The 22,029-nt window shown below is 44.3% G+C and overlaps 1 protein-coding gene across 2 annotated transcripts in view; it reads right to left on the bottom strand.

The window, feature by feature from the left end:
- The window catches only part of LOC147904377 (uncharacterized), a 130,523-nt gene extending 122,582 nt beyond the window's left edge, over positions 1 to 7,941 (bottom strand). The window contains exons 1-4 of one of the 2 annotated variants that reach the window (XM_087394158.1): positions 7,495 to 7,941; positions 4,977 to 5,253; positions 4,627 to 4,713; positions 4,413 to 4,540 (exon numbers count right to left, since the gene is read on the bottom strand). In XM_087394158.1, the coding sequence (XP_087250284.1) occupies positions 4,413 to 4,540; positions 4,627 to 4,713; positions 4,977 to 5,253; positions 7,495 to 7,724 (722 nt within the window). In that variant the 5' untranslated portion in view covers positions 7,725 to 7,941. Of the gene's footprint in view, positions 1 to 4,412; positions 4,541 to 4,626; positions 4,714 to 4,976; positions 5,254 to 6,296; positions 6,380 to 7,494 lie in introns of those variants that run through there. The other variant, XM_087394165.1, reaches the window with a different exon arrangement.
- Positions 7,942 to 22,029: the final 14,088 nt, after the last annotated feature.

Here is a 22,029-nt window from a genome sequence, read left to right as displayed (position 1 = left end):
AGGCATGCCAGCAGGACCCCACTTTCCTTATCACGCAGGGTACTTGGGGGCTGCTCGAGGGTATCCCGCAGCACCTAGCAGAGGCGGATATAGGAGTTCAGGAGAGGCAGCCAGTCTGGGAGATTATCAGCAGCATAGCAGGGTGGCACATTTGGACCTCGCATTGCGCGCAGATCCTCGGTGGCACCTCCTTATCGACTGCCCAGGTCATGACTGATATTTGGTGCGAGATTATTCATACCCTCAGAGGCCAGTGGGACCAGATTCAGGGAGATTCCCGGTCCGGTCAAGAGAAACGGAGACGCTTCCTTCGGGCTTGGAACACTCAGGGCCTCTTCTTCGAGCAGACCTCGCAGGGCCTTCGGTGGTGCTACTCACCACCCCGATGGCTGTTCATTCACACCCGCTTTATCCCGACGTGAGAGAGTGATTTATTGTGTTACCTTTTAGGGCTGTGTCCGATTTGTGTATGCAGCCCATCAGCTACAAGCTGACTTTTTGTATCTTGTTCTCGAAGTAATATAATTAGCACTGTTTTTTCGGCAAAGTATTGATGATCACTGTCTGCATACTTCAAGATGGAGGGCCATTCTCTTTTGGAAGTATTACTCGAACTACATCAAAGTCTTACTCTTCAAGATCTCAATTAGACTGTTGTAGCTGCAATTTGCACAATAAGCCATGAAAAGAATTGTCCATATCATGAAAGAACTCCTGAGGTGAGGGATTCAAACCTGAGGCTTTTTTGACATACCAGGACATCATCTCATTTTCATGAATGAGTGAATTAAGATTCCTTGCTAGGAAGCTTCACAGGTCGACATCCAAAGATTCAAAACAACTTGGAAATAGAGAAGGAGCAATGGAAGAACAAGGAATCAAAAGCCAAAGAAGCCATTGCCCAAGCAGCCCAAAGAGAGGCAGAAGCGAGCCGAGAAATCGATTCCCTCAAAGAGAAGCTGCAAAGATGAAACAGGTCAGCAAAAGAAGCAAGCACAAGGTGATTCCTACCACCAATCACAAGGACCATATCAACAAGGAAAACATCACCCTAAAAGCTGGGCTGCAAATTCTTGAAGCCTAAGTGGATCCAGCCATGAACAAAGTGCCTGTCTCCCGGACCAAAACTAAAAGAATTGCAAACGAAGTTCAACGACAAGGCATCCACCATCTGTAAAAACATTCAGCAAAAAAGGGATGAACTCTAGGCTGGCTGTATGAGCTACTACAGCTTTTAATTAGACCTTCCGAGCCCTCCCGCACTGATGTTCATCAACAAACGGATGATCAAGATCTATATTCGGGGCAACAACCACAACTGCACCTCTATAGCAAAAGCCACCCCCAGCAACACCGGCTGACTCAAGGGGTGAAAGCCAAGAACCACTCCCATCAGGCGACAAACCAGTGAGCTCAACAACCTGTATCTTGATGGAGTAACAACATATTGCTGAGCCATGGGCACAAGAGGCCAATCGGCCAATCGATCTCACCAAAGACGAGCCTAAGATAGAACCCAATGAAGCCAAGCTGAACATTCAACATGCTTCACCTTGCACAAGGCAGCAAACTTTGCTGGCAGCCTGCAAACCACGAATTCGAGGTGGAATGAGAATACATGGAGACATCTCACTAGAGACATTGAAGTTACAACGACAGTTGGGGGGAATGTTACAAGTCATCTGGACTGATCCGTAGTGAGGGATTAAATGGAAGACACCTGCAGCAGTTGTGCCACAAATTTTAGTGGAAGGCCAGCCCAAGTCTTGGCAGAATTTGTTAGCAGTGGAAAAGCAACATCAGAGGCAAAACACCCTGCGTGAACTGCACACCAAGAATCAAAAGTCAGGAGTAGATGCATAGGAGTCGTCCTTTGTAGAGGGTTCTAGTAGTCCAGGAGTTCGGTAGCTTGGCTGATAGACCTGAGGTTTTCTATGAAAGCCCGGATTCTTCATGGGCTTTCAGAGTGCATGCCACATGCACCAGGGTCAAGCCCAAGTGGCAGTGACAACTGGCTGCCTTGTCAACCGATTGCAGCCCCCTATGCATCAGATTCAGGAGGTTTTGGGGCCTCCAAAGGGCAGCAGCACGCATGGAAAGTTGGCTGGGAGAGGCGCATTTTATAGGCAGCCTCAACCCAGGTGGGCCCCTAGGACTGAGCAAACAGCCCGACCAGCCCAGCCAACCAGCCGACTGGCTGGTCGGCCAGTTCAGGCTGGTTGGGTCGGCCAAAATGGGCATTTGCAGCTACTATATAAAGGGGAGGCTTGTCCCTCATTTCAGCATCCAGCTCCCAGCCTCAGCAACCCCTTTTAGCCATCCGATGGGCGAGGTTTGGGTGTCCTATTTCCGCAGCATAGCTCCCTCTCCTTCATGTCATAGTTAGAGGGGAGTGTTCTCCGTGCAGTTTTTATGCCAATTGGCAATCATGTATAAATAATCTTGGTGTCTTTCATGCTTAGAGTTCTTCCCTGTATGTTCATCTAATTTCCGGACAGTTAGTCCCCGCATGTTATAGTGCAGTCTCTTTCAGTTCAGGTCCGCTGCTTGGATATTGTTCCTTTACTCACTGCACATGCATCATTGGGCACAAGAAGAGGATCATCGCTAGTATCACTGCCTGGCACATTTGGAGTGCTAGATGTACAGGGGTGATTGACGGGAGATAGATTCACCCAGCTAAGACCGAGTGTAGCATATGGACAGACATTGCATACACACTTTCATGGCCATATGGTTTGGCATGCAGCAGATTTCCAGATCAGTTTCTACTAGGATGTCTTTCGACCTTGGGTTTTATACTCTTGGTGGTCTTCTTTATACTTCATAGAAGTCTATTTCTTTTGGGGAGAAGGCTCCCAGCCTTAACTGGCGGTTGTAACAATCTTTAAATATGCTACAACAGGAGAGGAGGAAACTCTCTGTCCCATCATCAGCCACATACATGCTACACGTGATTCAGTCTCGTACAGAGGAATTCATGCTTCTGCTTACAGAGATAGTCATACAGGCTAGCAAGAGTAGTTTAGCTCATGTGCCATTACACTCCAAGATGGACAGCATGAAAATGGTACATGTGAGCCATGAGCATAGGTGTACATGAGGAGGACAGCCTGCAAAACAGCTGCACAGTAGGAAGGCTGCCACAAGGCACAGCAGCAGAAACAGTAAGGCAAAGGACTGCTGAGCCCAATACACCAGTCGGCCAAGTCTGTGGCAAAGGTTATAAATAAGCAACAGATGAAGGAAACTGACCATGATAGTTTGTTGAAGTGGTGTGCATCCCCTGTGGCGGCTTCTCTTGAGGAACACCTCACAAACTTGCTGATGCAACAGCTTGGTCTTTCCCACACAAAAATGGCTCACATACCAATGTTTACCAGAGTTGCACACACAAGAATTGCACTGCTGATTTCAAGCACGTCCATGCTAATTGCTAATCAGCCTAGGTCTCAACTTGAGAGTGAGAAAGGAGGTATGCATTTAAAACACCAGGGTCTGTAATGACCTAAGGTCCCTATCCTAAGCAATATGCTTGGTCCAAAATTTTAAAGAAACATTTGCACTTGCGGCAAAGGGAAAGAATTAAATCCCGATGACTCCCTTTCATGGTGATGGAAGTCCACCTTCGCCCAGGCAGCAAGTTGCAACACAAACTTGTTCAGGGTTAACGTTGTCACACAAATCCCCTGAAGCTTACAAAAACGTAACAAATACAATCATTGGTAGGAGATAGATAAGACAATCTGCCCATCAGAAAGCCTGTGTTAAATGATATGAGTGCGGTGATGGGGAGTGGGGGTGGGCATGCGCGTAAGAGTTAGGGGGGGTAGGTAGGCGGGCTTGTAGGTGTTATTGCACCAAAATACAAAGATGATCCACTAGGACCCTGAATCCCATTCTCAAATATAGAAGATTTATAGCATAGGAAAAAGAATAACACAGTTGAGTGTAGATTAGAACGTTTCATTTTGGTTTCCGAACTGTCTTATTCCAGCTTAACACGATGTCACGACCATTGTTTTTTTCTGATCGTGCTGTAAATAAAAGAAGCTAAGGGAGTCTTTTAAGAGCGTTTTTATCTGATATCTCTCACCTTCAACATTAACAATTGCCTCTTCATACATGTTTGTCCCGACACCAACGTTTTAACCTTTCATACGACGTGGTGGCAAAAATGCCGTTCTCTGCATGTGGGTGCAATCCCTATCACAAGGATCTTTGAGGCCTCTTGTCGATGTTAAAATCTCTCTCTCTCTCTCTCTCTCTCTCTCTCTCTCTCAATCAATCAATCAATCAATCGTTCAGTTTTTCTATTGTACAGAATAATGAACGACCTTGCAATTGGCCTCTTGTTCAGGATAGGTGATCTTTAATATGGTGGAAAAGCATAGTGAAAGGCCAGAACTTACTGTTGGACTACAGGGCCAATCTTGTAGAAGATCAAAATTTGGTTATCAGGCATCCTGAAAAGAACAGGATTCCACAGCGGCACTTCTGGTTCTTGGTCCACGACTTCAGGAGGAGACCAGACGCCATCCTAGAGCAACAATTCATACTAAAGCAACTAAAACATATGTCGCCACAAAAATGAACACGAAAAAGGAAGATGAAGCCGAGTCGTACCTCGTATCTTTGCATCCATATCTTCACGTCTGGTGCACCTTCATGGCTTCCACCAAAGTAAGCCGCAAGAAATACACCTGATTGTGCCTGAAAAACTAGAATCTCGTTATCCAGGACCAGATGGAGAGTATCATGGAAAAGTCGAAAGTTTCCATGTGCGTCACTAGAACTATCATGAAAATGTCGGAAAGCTTCCATGTGCGTCATTTGAATAAGAATGGCAGCAGATGATGCAATAAGATATTGGATAGAGCGTGTGCTCTAGGGCCCAGGTTTTCAATTTGCAAAAAAAGTGGAAATCCAATTAGTTCAAACAGGACTACAGGAGACGCATTTTTTGAAATTCGTACCTCGACGATTGTGGAAGCATGGCAGCTATTGAATGGAGCGCCCCCCAATGGAAAGAGGTACTCCTGGAGCACAACAGCCGGACTGGCAGGGGTTGTATTAACTGGAAGGGGACTTGGAGCAGGAGGGTATATAATATTGGAGGACGGAGGAGGTGCCAGAGCGGTGGTTGGAGTGAGCTTAGCAGATTTTGCATGTCTCCCGTTGTGTGCTGGAGAGTGATGGGAAGAAGTGGGTGCATGTGAGTGTGCCAGCTGCCGTCTGGTATCCAAATCGTTCCTGCAAAGCAAACAAAGCATACGTTTAAGCAGGAGGAATTAACAACTGAATTGGATGTAGAAGAGGACAAGAGAGCAAAATCTGATCACACGTCTTCTGGTAGATTTGTGTCGGATAGAAAGAAAGATTGTCAACTATCGTGCTCACAAAATGTATTAACAAGTGGAAGCGGCTAAATCTGATCACATGTCTCCTGGTAGATTTATGTCGGATAGGAAGAAAGATTGGCAACTGTCGCACTCATGTAATGTATTAGTTAGTGTGTTGGGCATAGATTCTTGATAGATTTTGTTGGAGCGTGTCTGAGAAAACGACCAAAATTACACCCTTCCGAGAAAACGACCAAAATTACAAAAAAAGGGCATCTTCAGCACTCTTCCCAGAAAACGACCAAAATTACAAGCTGAGAAGGGTGCTCGGGTTCTGGGAAGTGTGCAGTGTGTTACAAATACTTGGTTATGAGAAAGGAGAGGTGCCTGCAAGCGTGAACAGAACCGTATGGAGACTCGTGAAGAAGACGAGTAAAAGCAGAGCGTGATCTACAACAGACGAATACGAAAGTATTTACCGGGATACCTCCACACATGAAAGTCCAAATTTACCTCGCTCATGTACAATATATCTATGATCTCGATACCGATCAGTACCAACACAAGCAAGGAATTCTTTGCGATTCCTTGCTCCAAAACCACTCCGACAGCAGTGATTACACAGCCCGAAATCCTTCGACAAGTAAATGATTTTGGTCGCTCTTTCGGATTGATTCGATGCGCTGGTGAGCCATATGATATGCGTGCTTTCTACGTACGTAAAGGCTAAAGCTGAAGACCGGATCGCAACTGTTCACCCACGTCGTTGCGCGCATAAAAGTTCAAATTATTCATCATCGCGCCACTCCAGTACAGTTGCTTGCTACAATTTTCCGTTGCATTTAACTAGTGCACTCGCTACCGATCTTTAGCTAGTTTATCTTTAGCATATCACGGTTTTCATGTAAGACCTGTCACCTTCCTCTAGCTCAACGGAAAGACAGTCGTACTTACGTAAACATTACTCAGCCCATTCTCGCCCCACATCGATATCGTCGCTCCGGCTGGAACTCTTTCTGTCTTCTCGCACGGCGCGCCTAGTCGTGATCAAGGACCCCGCAGCCCCAACAATCGATTCCCCATTCCAGCTCGCTGCCTGTACGCAGGACGACGGCAGTGCGAGTGGAATTCCTACCTCCTAGAGCAAGCCCAGAAACATTAGTGCCATGGCTGCTAATTCTAGAGTAGCCATAGGTGGGAGGAATACCGCAAGGAGCAGCATTGGCCAGGACAGGAGCTATCGGAGGGCTATGACGTAGTTATCCGGCACTCAAGCTGGGAGAGGACGCAGCTCGCCGTAGTAATAAAGCAATATACGCAGGAATTGGTGCACGACGAATTAGGCAACAGCAGCTGCTGAGTCTCTGCTAAGATTTGATCCACCTCCTTCTTCCTGTCCATAATGATCGCCATATTAAACAACCGGCCAAATATCAAAGTCCGTCCAGTTCAGACGTTGAACATGATTTCGACCGAAGGTTTATGTTACGTGCTTCATCGTGCTATCGATTTTCTTGTTCTTATAAACAAATTTGAGCATTTTTCCTCAAAACTGGTTAGATTTCTACGTTGCGGATGGAATACTTCAATTGTGGTTCATCGTCGGGTACATTTCAAATATGTATAAGCAACCCCAACCAGAATTAGTCCAGCTCGTTGAGCATGCCTCTTGATACGTTAATACGTTCGGTCGTTCCAAATTAAAAGATTAAAATACATTGGACTCTTGAGCAACCCAAATCATAAATTAGTCTTGCTCGACTCTCTTCCATATTGCAAATATCTCCTTAGTTCCCACATTCGTGATCAATGCGGACGTTGCTCTTGACGATTCCCGAACTGAATTGCTAAAAATACACTAGGTAGCATTTCCGAACGCATTGCGGGCATAATATAAGGAACATCGATTTCAAAACGGTCTGTGCATCTCTCAAAAGTTGTAAATCTCTCTAGTACTAAGTGCGGGTACAAAGATGCAATCGTCCGTTGCAAATCTACCACCCATCGTTTGCTACTCTAGCAAATCCCAAATTTGACATATCGTTCCTCGGTTATCATCATATATTCTCTGTAAAGAAAATTGACGATTTCTGACGTTTACCGACTCTTCTGCAAGCGGCGGTTCGTGGATATGGATTGATGTCACAATTACCGGCGTAATTGCTGCACGTCGTCGCTGTCTCCTCCTTCGACGGTGGCCGCTCGCAATGCACGACCCATCGTGCTGCTTCCCTTGCCTCGAACTTCCGTTTCATCTCCTTTCCTTGCCAAATGGCTGCCCAAGATCAATGGCGTTTGATAAAGTGCAGGGAGAGTTCCTAACTCCGACAACAAGGTCAGAAACATCAGCGCACTCGCTGCTTTGATCCATGGCGTGAACATCGCGGAGGCACTGGAACCAGCCGCCTAGCAACAACGAGCAGGAGTACAGGCTAGAGGAGAGGCCTGCAGGGAGCTAATAAGAGGTCACAGGTGCTTTTACAGGTAACCAAAAAGGCAGCACTGATCTGGGGGAGGACAAAGCTGACGGTCGCAAATTGCAAAGTAGAGTAGGCTGCGATCACAGGAGCAGCTGCAGACGCGGACGAACTTGCATGAGCAGGGACGTATGGCTCACATGAGCAAGCGTGTGAGGGCAGTGGGCAGAGTGCGGTGCTTGTTTCTGCAGAAGTGCCTGTGACTCGTGGGAGCCAGCCAAATGGGAAAGCAAGCGTGATTGTTTAAGATCGGTGCCAACCATGGAATTGTAAGAAAAGATGGAAGAGAGCTCAGCGAAAGTTCAAAGATGTGTTAAACAGTAAAGCGAAGATGATGTGGTCTATGGGAAAGATGATGCCGACGACGATAAACTGATGGGCACAACAGCCGACCGAGAGAATCATCGCCATCTTTTTGGGCATGACCATCTTTTTGGAAAAGGTAGGAGCCGATGTCGGTTTATTCAAAAAGTTGACGATGGTCGATAGGTCAACGTTGGAGTGTGTGAGTACTGCACGGCCAGTGCCCTATTATGGTAGAATTGATTGACAAATTTGAGGTGGAGTGTGCATGTTTCAATTATCAATCTGTACAATTGATTGGCTAATTGAGGTGGACTGTTGATGCGTTTCGATGTGTACAATTGATTGCCAAATTCCGGTGGACTGCTGAAGTTTCAATCTGTACAGCAAAATCGTTTTGGTCATTGATGATCGCAACCTCAATAATTCTCTTGACGAGAAAAGAGGCTGCCATGCCAAATCAAACAGTGGACATTAAATTTTTTCTCTTAAAGTGGACATAAAATTTCTTCTCTTTGAAAGACAAACCATTTCGGAGAGGCCACAAAATATAAAATTTGGAACTACGTTGCACTAGACAGCCTTTCCTTCATGGCCTCAATCCTCACTATTATCTAATTCAGGTTTGAGTAGCAAGGTAGTTAGCTCTGTCCAACAATTACTCAATCAAGTTATGGCAAGAAAGAAAACATGCAATTATCTCCCTCCTTATATAATAGATTTGCGGGAAGAATGAATAAAAAAGTATGCTTTTGGGTCAAATTTGGAAGGAGAGTTTCTAAAATCAAGGGCCTAAAATTGTACACATGGCTTAAGAAGAGCTCACAAAAGTTTGCTTTTCTAGAAAGCACGTTTCAAACCCTTTGATCTTCATAAAGATCAACACCTATAATCACGACAAATGGCTAAACGAGGGCTTAGAAAAGGAAAACTTCCTTCTAGGCAGCCGCCTACCGTAAAAAAAGGCTTTTGTATAGGTTTGCTAAAAATATTTTTGGTGAACAATAATACGAGCAATTTTGTTGCAACCATAGGGCTAGGCCTTAGTGATGGGGATTTGTGTAAGAAGCTAAAAGCCTATTTCAAGTAACTTTTAAATCTTTTGCGACTTGGCATTCGACTTGTAATTGAGGCTCCAATTTTTCATCCCCCTTTTTCTCTTGTTACGGCAAACAGCCTAGGGAGATGTTTGGGTTTTCTCACACGCCCTTGAGCCACTTGTCATGAATCTAAGCCCTTGATCTGGTTTCATCTTATGCCCTTGATTTCGTTTGATGTAAAAGCTGAGCTTTTGACTAAAACACTAAAAGCATACGGGTGCTTTTCACAATAAAAAGACTATATAAACGTTTCAAACCTTATTCGATTTGCAAGTTTGGGCTTCATGGCATGTGAAGCTTTAGAGAGCCTCGCAATGACCTTATGCTATACTCTCACAAGCTCGACTTACTACAGTGATCAAACCCCCATTTTGCCGAGGTTGGAGAGGCACATAACGTTGGCTAAGTGGAGAGTGAGAATGCTACATGCTCTACTTTGGACTTCCTCTAATGATAGTTGTCTTTTTGTGCTCTGCTGTCCACAGTCTATTGAACGATTTGAGAATGTTGGAATCATCCCGCTCAACGACACACTCAGATCCTCTTAGGGTCACATTGGTAAGTTTTTTGGATATTGTCTCTCGGCGTTCGACTACGATTACGACTATTAACATTCACGTAATATGCCAGTTTCTTATCCATTCGCGAGACTCATCCTCGGCGCTTATATTCTCGACATTATCTCGGCACCCAGGGAAGGGCCCGTTCCCTCAGATTATAACTCTTTGGGGAAGGAAGCGCACCGCCTCCCCACCCACACTATGTGTGATTATAATAATTATATATCATATATTATAATATGAATATTTTCAATTAGTGGTCCGTTCAAAATTTCTTATTTTTAATCTGAATTCTTATAGCATTCCTCTCGTTTAATGCATGTTATCAATGCGAGGGAGCAAGGAAATCCAAGATGGATGCAAGATTGAAGGATGACTACACCTTTATTCATATGGTTATAGTCCATGTGACAATATTGTAAAAACTGCAACAAGGATCTGTTATTATATCGCCTTGTTCATGTATTTGTTGGACTAGTCTTCAGCTTCCAAAATATGGACATCACAAAATCAATAATAAATCACTGCCCCTGACATTTGCAAGGAGGATCGAGTCCTAATGGACCCTGTGTCACGTCTCATGTCCACTATTTTAGTCATTCTCTTTTTTCCTTAATAAAGAATTGATAAAATAGAAGGATTCAGCTTCAATTTTGAGTTAGTAGTTACTTGCTCCACAATGGAAAGACTGCCTGCTGCAAATCTAGTTGCTATTTTGGTCCCATCATTTCTCCCCCCCTCTCTCTCTCTTGAATCCCTCCCTCCCTCTCTCTCTCTCTCTCTCTCTCTCTCTCTCTCTCTCTCTCTCAGCTCGCAATTCACCCTCTTTTCCATGCACCATCTCGAGCAGGCCACCTGAATGAAATTCATCTTGTTTTCTATTTTTAAGTTTTTTGCAAGTTTTTTCACTATAATATAACTTATTTTTAAAATTTGAACTTCCAATCCCAAAAAAGGTGAATCGCATTCACTCATATGCCCGGAATAGAAAGAAGAGAAAAACAATGAGAAAATGGTGATCATATGATCCCAACCAATCACAAAAAACCAATGAAATAGGGAAAATGATTTTTCCCTTTTGCAAGGGGGGGTGCCTTTACTTAGGCCTTCCCTAGAGGGCAGGTCAAAAAAGAGTTTACATTATATTACACCCGGGTTTTCTGTGAACAGTCCTTCAAATACAAGCTCTTTTCAAGATTTTGGAGGTTTTCCACTAAAATCTCACTAAAATGGCCTCTTCTTTTTCTAGATTTAACACCTTGGCATTAAACCTCGGTTTTTGGTGAACACTCCTTGGGAAGCCAGCAGCTTTTGCAGCCCCTTCCCCACTACAAAAGTCAACCGAAGCACTTTTCCCACTTTTGACCACAAGCCACTTTTTTGGCAACCTCCCCACTAGGATGGGAGCACTTTCTTGGCTATCAAGGGCTCAAGGGAGTTTGGCAGCACAAGCATGTCGACATGGTGATGGCGGATGACACAGCCACCACAACAAGTATGGCACGAGTGCGACACATGTTTAACAAGATAGTATTGAATAGTCAATGACAACACACAATCATGCGTTTGTCATGTTCGAATTTGTTGAATGCGTATGTGTAATTTTAATGCTATTTTAAGCCTTTTGGTTGTCTTTTCAAGGTTAGTTTATTTTAGAATCCATTTTCATTAGGTAGTGGAGAATGATCTTCCACCAACCGACGAACTTGACAGGTTTATAAATCATAAGTTCCAAAAAAAGAGGTTGGAAATTAATCTTGGAAAATAGAAGGTTTTGAAACCTAGCATTTTAGTTATTTTTTTGCTTAAAAACTACAAAATTTTGATAAAATACCTTTAAAGTTTTTAACTTCAAGGTTTTTGTATCTCTTAAGAAAAATGTTTTCTATGAACAGTGATTAACCTTATGTTTTTGTATCTATTAAGCAATTTTTTTTAAATTTTCATGGAAAGAAGAGGTTGGAAATTAACCTTTAAATTTGAAAATAGATGATTTTGAAACTTGCAAATTGCAAGGCATTTAAGTTATATTTTTCTTATAACTATCAAATTTTAAATAGACCTTGAATTTTCAACTTGAAGGTTTTTGGATCTCTTAGTTTTTTTTAAACCTAAAGCCTTCAAAATTTGAATAAAACCTTTAAAATTTTCTACTTGAAGAGTTTTGTATTTGTTATGGAAAATGTTTTCTGTGAACCTCAATTATATATAGCGCACAACAGAGCAACGAGCACCACTTGGCCCAATTGGTTTTAGAGCACATTTCCATGGCTCCAAATTCTAATACTGAGATTCATCGCATGAAAATGCCCAATATCATTAAACATCTTTGCCCATGTGTTGGTGTATGTCCCCATCTCCGTGGTATGCATGTGTCTGCTTATATGTCTGCTTATAGAGTGGTAATAAGATCCATGGAGCTTTTTGGTGCATCTTATTTCAATCACATTGACATCGGCCATTTCTGCGATGTCACGAAGTTCATTCTTTCCACCTTCATTGCAAGCAATAGATGTGGAACAAAGCATGGGAATAGTACTAAAGACTGATTCTCTTGAGCATAGAAATGCACTCTTAGGATGCATGGCCCAGTCAGAAGCCTCCCAGAATGAGAAGATGTTATCAAAGATGCTCTTCCCATGTACAAAGCCTGTCTGCCTATCATGTATAAGATCTAGAAGAAAGGGTTGCAACTGTAGACTAATTGCTTTTGCTAAGATGTTGTACAAAGTACCCAATAGAGTGATCGGTCTCCACCACACTGAGACACTAAATTCTTGCAACCCCCTTTTGAGACCCTTCGTAAGTGACTCTAGCATCTCACCCGAGTCCCAAATGCCTTGCAGGGCTGAGGTAATGTGATCCCCAATTTGAACCCAAAATGACACAAAGAAGAGGGAGTAGGTCCATCTGAGCCAAGGCACTTGCCCTTGTAAAAGGTAGAGAGAGCAGTCCTGAACTCTATGTTGGTGAAGGGTGCATCAAGTGAGACTACCATATCTCTAGTCGCCAACATAGGTAAGTGCTACCAAATAACAACTCGAGCATCATGTCTAGCTTGTGTGTCATGATCTGCTGTAAGAAGGGAGGCAAAGAAATCTGTGGCTACCTACAAGACGGAATCTAGATGTGTCTATAAAACTCCGTCCGAGTCAACAAGCTGTGAAACACTCTCCTTACTATGTCTGGGGACAAGAGTGGAGAAGAACTACTTGTTGACCATACCTGTCGTCTGTCCAAAATGACTCTTTGGCATGAAAGGCATACTCTGCTCTTTGATCTAACAGTGACTGCTGCTGAGCCCTTGCTGCAGCAAGACGCTTTTGAATCCAAGCATCTATAGGCCTCTTCTTCTCTTCCCTCTGAAGAGCAACCAACTGCTACTGGATACCTATCTCTCGCCTAAATTCCGACCTCTCCTAATACGAGCAACTGAAAGATATATGTTGCTAATATTTGAGAGGGCTATAGCTACATCTGATAGGAAAAGCTACCCATCATGCATGTGAGATACCCAAGTCTGCAACACTGCCTCTATGAGGCCCTCCTCTACATAGAAGGAATCTAGAATCCTGATACTTGCAGAACGGCTCCTCATCTGAGGATCTGAAACAAACAAAACAACTGGAAAATGATCTAAAGTGGACACCCCAGGTGTAATGCATACTATCCAAAGCCCAATCATCCACGTAAAATCTATCAATCTGTGCATGGATAGGCATCTGCAATCTTGTGTTCGACTAAGAAAATAGGAGTGACTTTGGCTGAGTGTGGAAAGCATCATCATGCCAAGCATCTCTGCCACCACTGTACTGAAAAAGGAAGACATCCCAGACTTCTCTCTCTAGGGAATGGATACCACCTTCCCTACCTCCTCTTTTGTTTATGGGCATTTCAACATGTTGAAATCAGCCCCCATTATCCAAGACTCTACAATGCATGACCAAGAAAGCAACTCCTTCCATAGAAGGACATGGTACCCTCTTGAATTGGGGGCATAGAGTGAGAGTGCTCTCAACGGAAGCAAGAACGGAAGAGGGAGAGAGAGAAATAGAGAGCCACACAAGTTTTGGTGGGTGCAAAACCACCCTAATCTTCTTTTTCATTCATTTATATATGTGTTTGAGTATTGTACATAACCGGGGTAAAGGCACAGTGACCTTTAACCCCCACAACCTCCCACTTAAAGGACAATGTGCCTTTAAGGGAGAACAACCAGTGAGCATACTATCCAATGCCCATCAATACACGAAAATACTCAAACCACTGACTAGGTAGACTCTTCGTCAGCATATCTGCAGGGTTATCATCTGTATGAACCTTGACAAGCTCTATGCGCTTGTCCTCAAGTACTCCTCCTCAAGTACTCCCTGATGAAATGGCACCTGAACTCAATGTGTTTGGTCTTTGCATGAAAGACCGGGTTTCGTGCTAGTTGAATAGCACTTATGGAATCACTATGCAATGTCGGTACACCTGTATGAATCCCCAAATCTCCCACTAGCCGATCAAGCCATATAGCCTCCTTGCAACCCTCTGTGGCTATAACATACTCAGCCTCTGTGGTAGATAAAGCAACGCACTTATGTGCGCGAGACATCCACGACACTGCACCACCTGCAAAGGTGAACACATAACCAGAAGTGGATCTCCTACTATCCACATGCCCTGCATAGTCTGAATCTGTGTACCCAAGTACATGCATGTCTCCTCTACCAAAGCAGATGCACATCTCCTTGGCACCCTTCATGTACCTCATGATGCACTTAACTGCCTCCCAATGCCTCTTTCCTGGATTAGCCATATACCGACTAACAACTCCCACTGCAAATGCAATGTCTGGTCTAGTAGCTATCATAGCATACATAAGACTCCCAACTGCTGATGCATAAGGAACCTTGGCCATCATGGCCCTTTCCTCATCTGATTTGGGACTATCTGTATGACTCAGTTTCACATATGGAGGCAATGGAGTACTCACTGCCTTCCCCCCCTCCATATTGAAATGTTGCAATACTTTTGTAACATACTCTTTTTGTGAAAGCCAAAAGAGTTTCCTACTCCGATCATGCATGATGCGCATACCAAGAATATGACCTGCAAGTCCCATATCCTTCATATCAAAGGCCTCATGCAACTTGGCCTTTAATGCATCTAGATCATAAGTATTCTTGCTAGCCAATAGCATATCATCCACATATAGTGCCAGGATTATCAGGCTATTATCCTTAGCCCTTTTAGTGTAGAGGCAGTGATCAATTTCACTCCTTCTAAAACCCTGGGACCGAATGAAAGCATCAAACTTCTAATACCATTCTCTAGGTGCTTGCTTAAGACCATAGAGACTCTTCTTCAGCTTGCAAACTAAATGCTCTTTGCCCTTTTCTTCAAAGCCTTCCGGTTGCACCATGTAAATTTCCTCATGCAAATCCCCATGCAAGAAAGCTGTCTTGACATCCATCTGCATAAGCTCCATATCCTTTGATGCCACTAGTCCAAGCATGCATCTAAGTGTGGTCATCTTCACAACCGGAGAGAATATCTCATCAAAGTCCACACCCCTCTCTTGCTTGAACCCTTTAGCGACCAAATGGGCCTTGTACCTAGGCACATCATCACCTGTGACCTTCATTTTGTAGACCCATTTACATGGCAATGCTTTCTTTCCATGTGGCAAAGAAACCTTTCTTTCCATGTGGCAAAGAAACCAAGTCCCAAGTCTTATTCTTCATAAGTGAACTCATCTCTAATTGCATAGTATACTCCCACTTGCGTTGATCCTCGCGCATCATAGCCTCTCTGTAGCAAGAAGGCTCCCCACAATCAGTAAGCATCACATAGTCTACCCCTGGAACAAACCTATCAGGCGATCTTGACACTCTAGATGATCTTCTCAAGGGCATTTCAGCTTGCTGTCCCACCTGCATATCAGCCACATTTGGCTCATCATTTCCACCGATAGATGATCCATCATCTACCCTTGATTGTATACCTGTGGGAGTACTTGGTGGTACCATTTCTTGCACATTTGGTGCATGGACAGCTTGCTGTCTATCAACATATGTAGGTGGATTCACATCCTGGAAAGTGATTCTCCTCATTTCCACATCCCTCATGGGTGCCTTATGCATCTTCTTCTCATTGAAGACTACATCATGGCTGCGTATGATCTTGTTTGCTTCTGGATCCTAGAGACGATAGCCCATCTCTCCACTTTCACCATAACCCAAAAAGATGCATTTCCTAGACTTAGGATCTAGCTTCTTTCGAAGCTCTTTTGGCACATGTGCATATGCCTCACACCCAAATATATGCAAATGAGAGTAAGAGGGCTTCTTGCCACTCCATGCCTCTTCAGGAATACCACCATCCAAACTCTTACTAGGTGATCTATTAACCACATGCACCGTAGTCTTCATTGCCTCAGCCCAAAAACCACCAGAAAGACTTGCATTGGAAAGCATGCATTGCAACCTTTCTTGAATGGTACGGTTCATCTTTTCTGCAACTGGATTTTGCTCTGGAGTATGAGGGGATGTGAGCTCCCTCTTAATCCCACGTGTATCACAGAAATGCTAAAAGTCATGAGAGAGATACTCTCCACCATTGTCAAGTCCATAGACATTTAAGCGTTCTACCTGACTGATTCTCAACCAAGGCCAGCCATTTTTGAAATACCTAGAACACATCACTCTTCTGAGCTATAGCATAAGCCCACACTTTCCTAGTTGCATCATCAATGAATGTCACATAGCATTCAGCCCTGCCTAATGACCGTGTAGGCATGGGACCACATATGTCTGAATGCACCAAATCAAGCTTTTCAAACTCTTTCTTTCCCCTTCTTTTATGGGCTGATTTAGTCTACTTCCCATAGAGACAGTGCTCACAAAATTCAAAATCAGAGAAACTCAAATGCGGTACATAACCCAAATGGCATAAGAGTTTCATTCCATTCTGGCTCATGTGCCCCAACCTGCAATGCCACAAAGAAGTGCTTGGTTGCTCGGTTATTACAACAACATGATCAAATACCCCTAATACATGTAAGGGATACAAAGTCCCACACTTTGCACCCCTGGTCAAAAGCATAGAGCCCTTTTGAATTTTCCAACTCTGAAAGCCAAAAGTGGTGTAAAAACCAGCATTATCTAGCTGACCCACTGAAATAAGACTCTTGGTCAACTTAGGCACATGTTTCAAAATAAATGCAGACCCATTTGCAAAAGAAAACTTTGTCACCTGCTCCGACTATGTCACATGCATAGTCATTTCCAAGATGCACACAACCTGTCTTTCCACTGTCATAAGTGGAGAACCATTCCCTATGGGGAGTAACATGGAATGAAGCACCAGAATCCAAAATCCAATCCTCGGAATATGCATCATCTGAAGTGGTAAGCAACTCTATAGATAAATAGACATGAAGAGAATGTCATTGTCACTATCATGCGTGAGTGCATTGATCTCCTCGATCTTCACTTTTCCTTTGTCCTCCCTTGGACTCTCTTCCTTTTGATTTGCACCCCAATTTGCATTCTTTTTCTTATCCTTTTACTCTCTTGTAGCAATCCTTTTTCATATGGCCCTTCTTGCCACAGTGGTAACACTCAATGTTCCGTGCTCTGGATTTGCTACGAGACTTCCCTCTTTCTTGGGACTTCCCCCTGAACTGTGATCTGCCCCTTTGTACATTTAAGGCTGCATCCTGCTTGTTGCCATCCATAGACTTCCGTCTAATCTCCTCGGCCAACAAGCTACCCACAACATCATCAAATTTCCGTACTTCACCAAGTGCAGAGTTACTGACAGCTGTACGGAAGGTATCCCATGAGGATGGCAATGAACATAAGAGAAATATTGCCTTAGTCTCCGCATCAAAATTCATCTTCTGAGCCTGAAGCTGGCTGAAAATAATATTGAATTCATTCAAGTGAGAAGCAATGGAGACCCCTTCCTTCATCTGCAGCTCAAACAACCTCTTCATGAGGTAAACTTTATTAGAGGCAGTTTCCTTTTCATAAGTGGCACACAGTTTCTTCCACAAATCTTTAGTAGTCTGCTCATTTACTACTGTGAAATAAACTGACTCTGCAAGATGAAGTCTAATAGTAGATTTTGCTAATGCATCCAACTCATTCCAATCATCCTCAGACATATTTGCAGGCTTAGCTTCAATCCCTGCCAAGGGTTTAATCTGCTTCTTTTGAATAAGCACATCCCTTATTTGTTCTTTCCACAAAGAAAAGTTTGTCCCATTAAAATTTTTAATGTTGAAAAACTCCTTTTCAGACATGGAAGAGGATGCCATGATGCAAATAAAGCAAAATCCCAAATGCTAGTGCCTGTAAGAGAGAATCACACCAAATACCAGGTGCACCCAAATGTGTATGCCACAATAGAGTGAAATATCACCAAAACTCAAAGCTCAAAGCATCAAAAGATGCATCTGACTCATGTGCATATACTATGCATCCATATGAGCAAATCTGGCCCAAAAGAAAATGCCAACTGCAATGGCAATCCAAAATGCCAATAAGTGCCAAATGACTCAAGCATAAACACCGTCCACTGGCATATGCATTAACAATATCTCATCCAAGAGAGCATAGCACTATCAGTGCATCATCTGCAATGTGTCAAAGCTATCCCTCAGCATAAAATAGCATCCATGTGCAAAGCGTCCATAAAAAAAGCATCCCACAAGGCAATTTGGGCCTATCAGTGCATCCAATAAGGACTGCAATGCATCCAAATGGCCTGTAAATCATCCACTGCATCCCAATGCATACCATGAATGAGCGCACACTGCTCAAACTGCAACCAAAGTGATCTGCATAAGGTATGCTCAAGAGATCATAGTCCCACGGTAATGACCGCTACTAAAAATAGAACCTGAGATGCCTCAAAACATGGGCGCCATTGCATAATCGGACTCAACAAGAAAATCTGCAAATATCTCTCTTCTGTCGGAACTCCAAAATCCCAACCGATGAGTGAGAAATGGGAGTCAACACTTATCCACTGCCATGTGGCATAAATCTAAGGTTTCAAAACCTTAGAATGAAAAATGCATAATAGAGAGACGAAATCGAATACACAGAGATCTATAACTCTGAAAATCCTCCACCGAATCGCGTAAGAACTGACAAGTAGGGGTTTTTGGGCGTCTGGAATGCAATGGGACAGACGGTTTTGGAAACCGTGGTCTCAATCACTGGGTCCAACACACGGACTAAAAAACGTTTTTGGAAACAGAGCTGTTTGTAAACTCCACCGGAGTGCGAATGATGAGCAACATAAAAGTTTTAGGACCTCCTGAGTCCACCAGAACTGACAGATCTGCAAATCGTTACTCCAAACTTGAGTTCCAACACCCAGGTAGAAAAACGCAAAAACTGACACAGTGAGTCAGAAATCCAATGAAATGATCCCAGATTCAAGAATGAAGGTGTTTCCAAGCTCTTGAAGTGAAGCGGACACCAAAAGCAAGCAATAGTTGCCTCTACAAGTCAATACAGAGTCTCTGTCATCGAACGGAATAGGGAAAAGCTCAAAAAACGACTTTTTCTTTGAAAACACTTAAGAGGCTCTCAAAACCACTTCACAAAACCAAAGTTACTTTTCCAAAGGTTCCTCCAAGTCTCTACACACTCGGATGCAAGTAAAGTCACCCACAAAGCTTCCCACAGAGCTTCTCCTTCCTCCCACAGAGCTGCTAAGCTTCAAGCATTCATGCACGCTCAGCTAGATCACCTGGGCTCTGATACCAGTTGAGAGTGATCTCAACGAAAGCAAGAACGGAAGAGGGAGAGAGAGAAATAGAGAGCCACACAAGTTTTGGTGGGTGTAGAACCACCTAATCTTCTTTTTCATTCATTTATATATGTGTTTGAGTATTGTACATAACTGAGGTAAAGACACAGTGACCTTTAACCCCCACATAGAGGTTTAAGAAACCAATCTTACGCCCACCAATCAAAAGAATGATCCACTGAGCTCTAGAGGAAACTATGATCCCATGTCCAATCACTAAGGGGAGCATCGAAAAAGAAACAACAATGCAAGTACCTCCCTTGGTGCCCAAGGCGGGTGACCAAAAATTATGGCCTAAGAGAAGCTTACCTGGCTTGGCGCAATCCTAGACATCCAGTTTGTGTTCCTGAATCATAAGGATATTAATGGGGCTCCCAGTAACACTTGGATGAAGTTGGTTACAAATCAGCAACCTATGGTGGTGGTGAGGTACACCTCTGAGGCCCTGAACGTTCCAACTGACAATCCTCATCGGCGAGAGGAAGAGGCTAGATGAAAAACATTACCCGACCTGGTAGCGGAGACAACCCTCTCCTAGGAAAAATTCCTCCTATCATCAAGAGGAGGGAAGTCAACTTGGGAAAGCACTCCCACACCTGCAGAAGGGAAAGATCTTTCCACGGTGATATGAACAATCTACTCCCCAAAGGTAGAGGGTACAAACTTCTCCTCAAACTCAAACTCAGCCATGTCTGCTAGAATTGCAAAAGAATTCCTGAGTGATGCTTTTGGTGCAAGTGTGCGGAGTATCCATGTGGATGGTGGAGTGGAAGCACTAACCCCTTTGCCTCTATCAAGAGGTGAAGAAAAAGGAGCAGAAGAGGAAGGGGGATACTAAAAATGGGGGAGAGAAGCCATAAATGTAGCATTAACATTGAGTAAGGCACGTGTTTTAGCAATGTATTGTTGCATAGATGTAAGCTTCTCCCCAATGAGCATCTAAGGGGAAAGGAGCAACCTCATCAGCACAAGGAACTAGGATAGGGATATCTCCTGCCTGTAAGGAAGGGTCCAACCAAGGTGCCATTAGTAGTCTCCTGAGGTGGAACTGGTTCACCAACTCTGACTGGCACCCGACGTGGGATGATTGGAACAGGATGTGCTGACGGTCCTAGTCACGTTGTAGAAGAAGGTCTAGGACAAGAGGCTATAGCCAATGGTCCTAGGTGAGAGGTGGGAGGTCCAATAGCCTGAAAAGTGGTAGGATTTGTAGTAGATCATGAAGTAGGTTGAGCCGAGATGGTGCTATGAAGTGCTACACCCGTGGACCTTATAACCTTTTCTTTTTTTTGTTCCTTGGGAAATCTCTGGTAAAGTGCCCAGGGGTCCTACAAATCCTACCTTGATCCTATCTCCTAGCGATCTCGACTCTCTGCCTAAAGAATGAGCCATCTGGACCCTGGAGCATGATGTGGTCATCCACGATGTTAGGGTCATAGACATTGACCCTGGCACGTGGTACCCCATCCAACCTGACTACCTTTGCTACCGAAGAAGGCATCGAAAGGGGGGGGGTCTCGGTGACCATCTCGGAAGTGGCTCTAATGGAAGATAAGGGTCAATGGTACACTTGAGGGAGGCTAGGGAATCTTATGAAGAGTGAAGTCGTCTGGCTATCCTCCTCCACAGGGTCAAAAGCTAACGACGAGAAGGGTGTCAAGAGAATTCTCCCGGAGCATAATGCTAAGGGACTAGCTTGAAGCATTGTACCTGCTGCATCTGGCGAGTCAAAAACAACATGGAAGAAATCTCAACCAAGAAGATGAATATTTGTGAGGTGCCCTTAGAGGTCATCCAGCTGAAAACTAGAAGGGTGGGACCCGTGGATGCGAGCAAAAAGTGATATCAAACTCTCATGCTCTGTATCCTTTTTTGAGTTGCTGCATCTCGTCTTTTGAGAACGTAATGGTTTTCACAGCTGGTGGAAGCAGATGAGGATTGGCTAAAGATGGTCCATCGCTGATCGCGGCGGTGAGAAGGATGACTCGAAACACAATAAAAATGTGTCTTCTCTAGAAAATTCTACTAGAGGATGAAGCCCAAGGGGAACAAGAGGGTGGAAGGAAAGGGAAGGAGGGGAGGAAGACAGAGGCAGGGGGAGGTTTGAAGGGGGCGGGGGACATGGAGGGAGGTCAAGAGAGGAGAAGGAAGAGGAAGGGGGGGCAGAGGGTAGCCAAGAGAGGAGGGTGAAGGGGCAGGGGGGAGGGAGCTAGGAGAGGAGTGTGAAGGGGTAGGGGAGAGGGGGCCGGGAGAGGAGACTCAAGGGGGCAAGGGGGCACAGGTGGGGAGAGGGAGTAGAGGGGGATGGAGGAGGGGGCGGGGGAGAGAGAGAGGGAGAGGGGTGAGGGGGGTGAGGAGGGGGCGGGGGAAAGGGTTGAGAGGGGTAGGGGGAAATGGGGAGGAGACCCGAGAGGGGAGAGAAAGATGGCGG

This window comes from Dipteris shenzhenensis, chromosome 2 (genome assembly GCF_047967505.1).
Source record: "Dipteris shenzhenensis isolate YYH24624 ecotype China chromosome 2, Dip_SZ_1.0, whole genome shotgun sequence".
Lineage (NCBI taxonomy): Eukaryota > Viridiplantae > Streptophyta > Polypodiopsida > Gleicheniales > Dipteridaceae > Dipteris > Dipteris shenzhenensis.
This window is presented reverse-complemented; position numbering and strand designations above follow the sequence as displayed.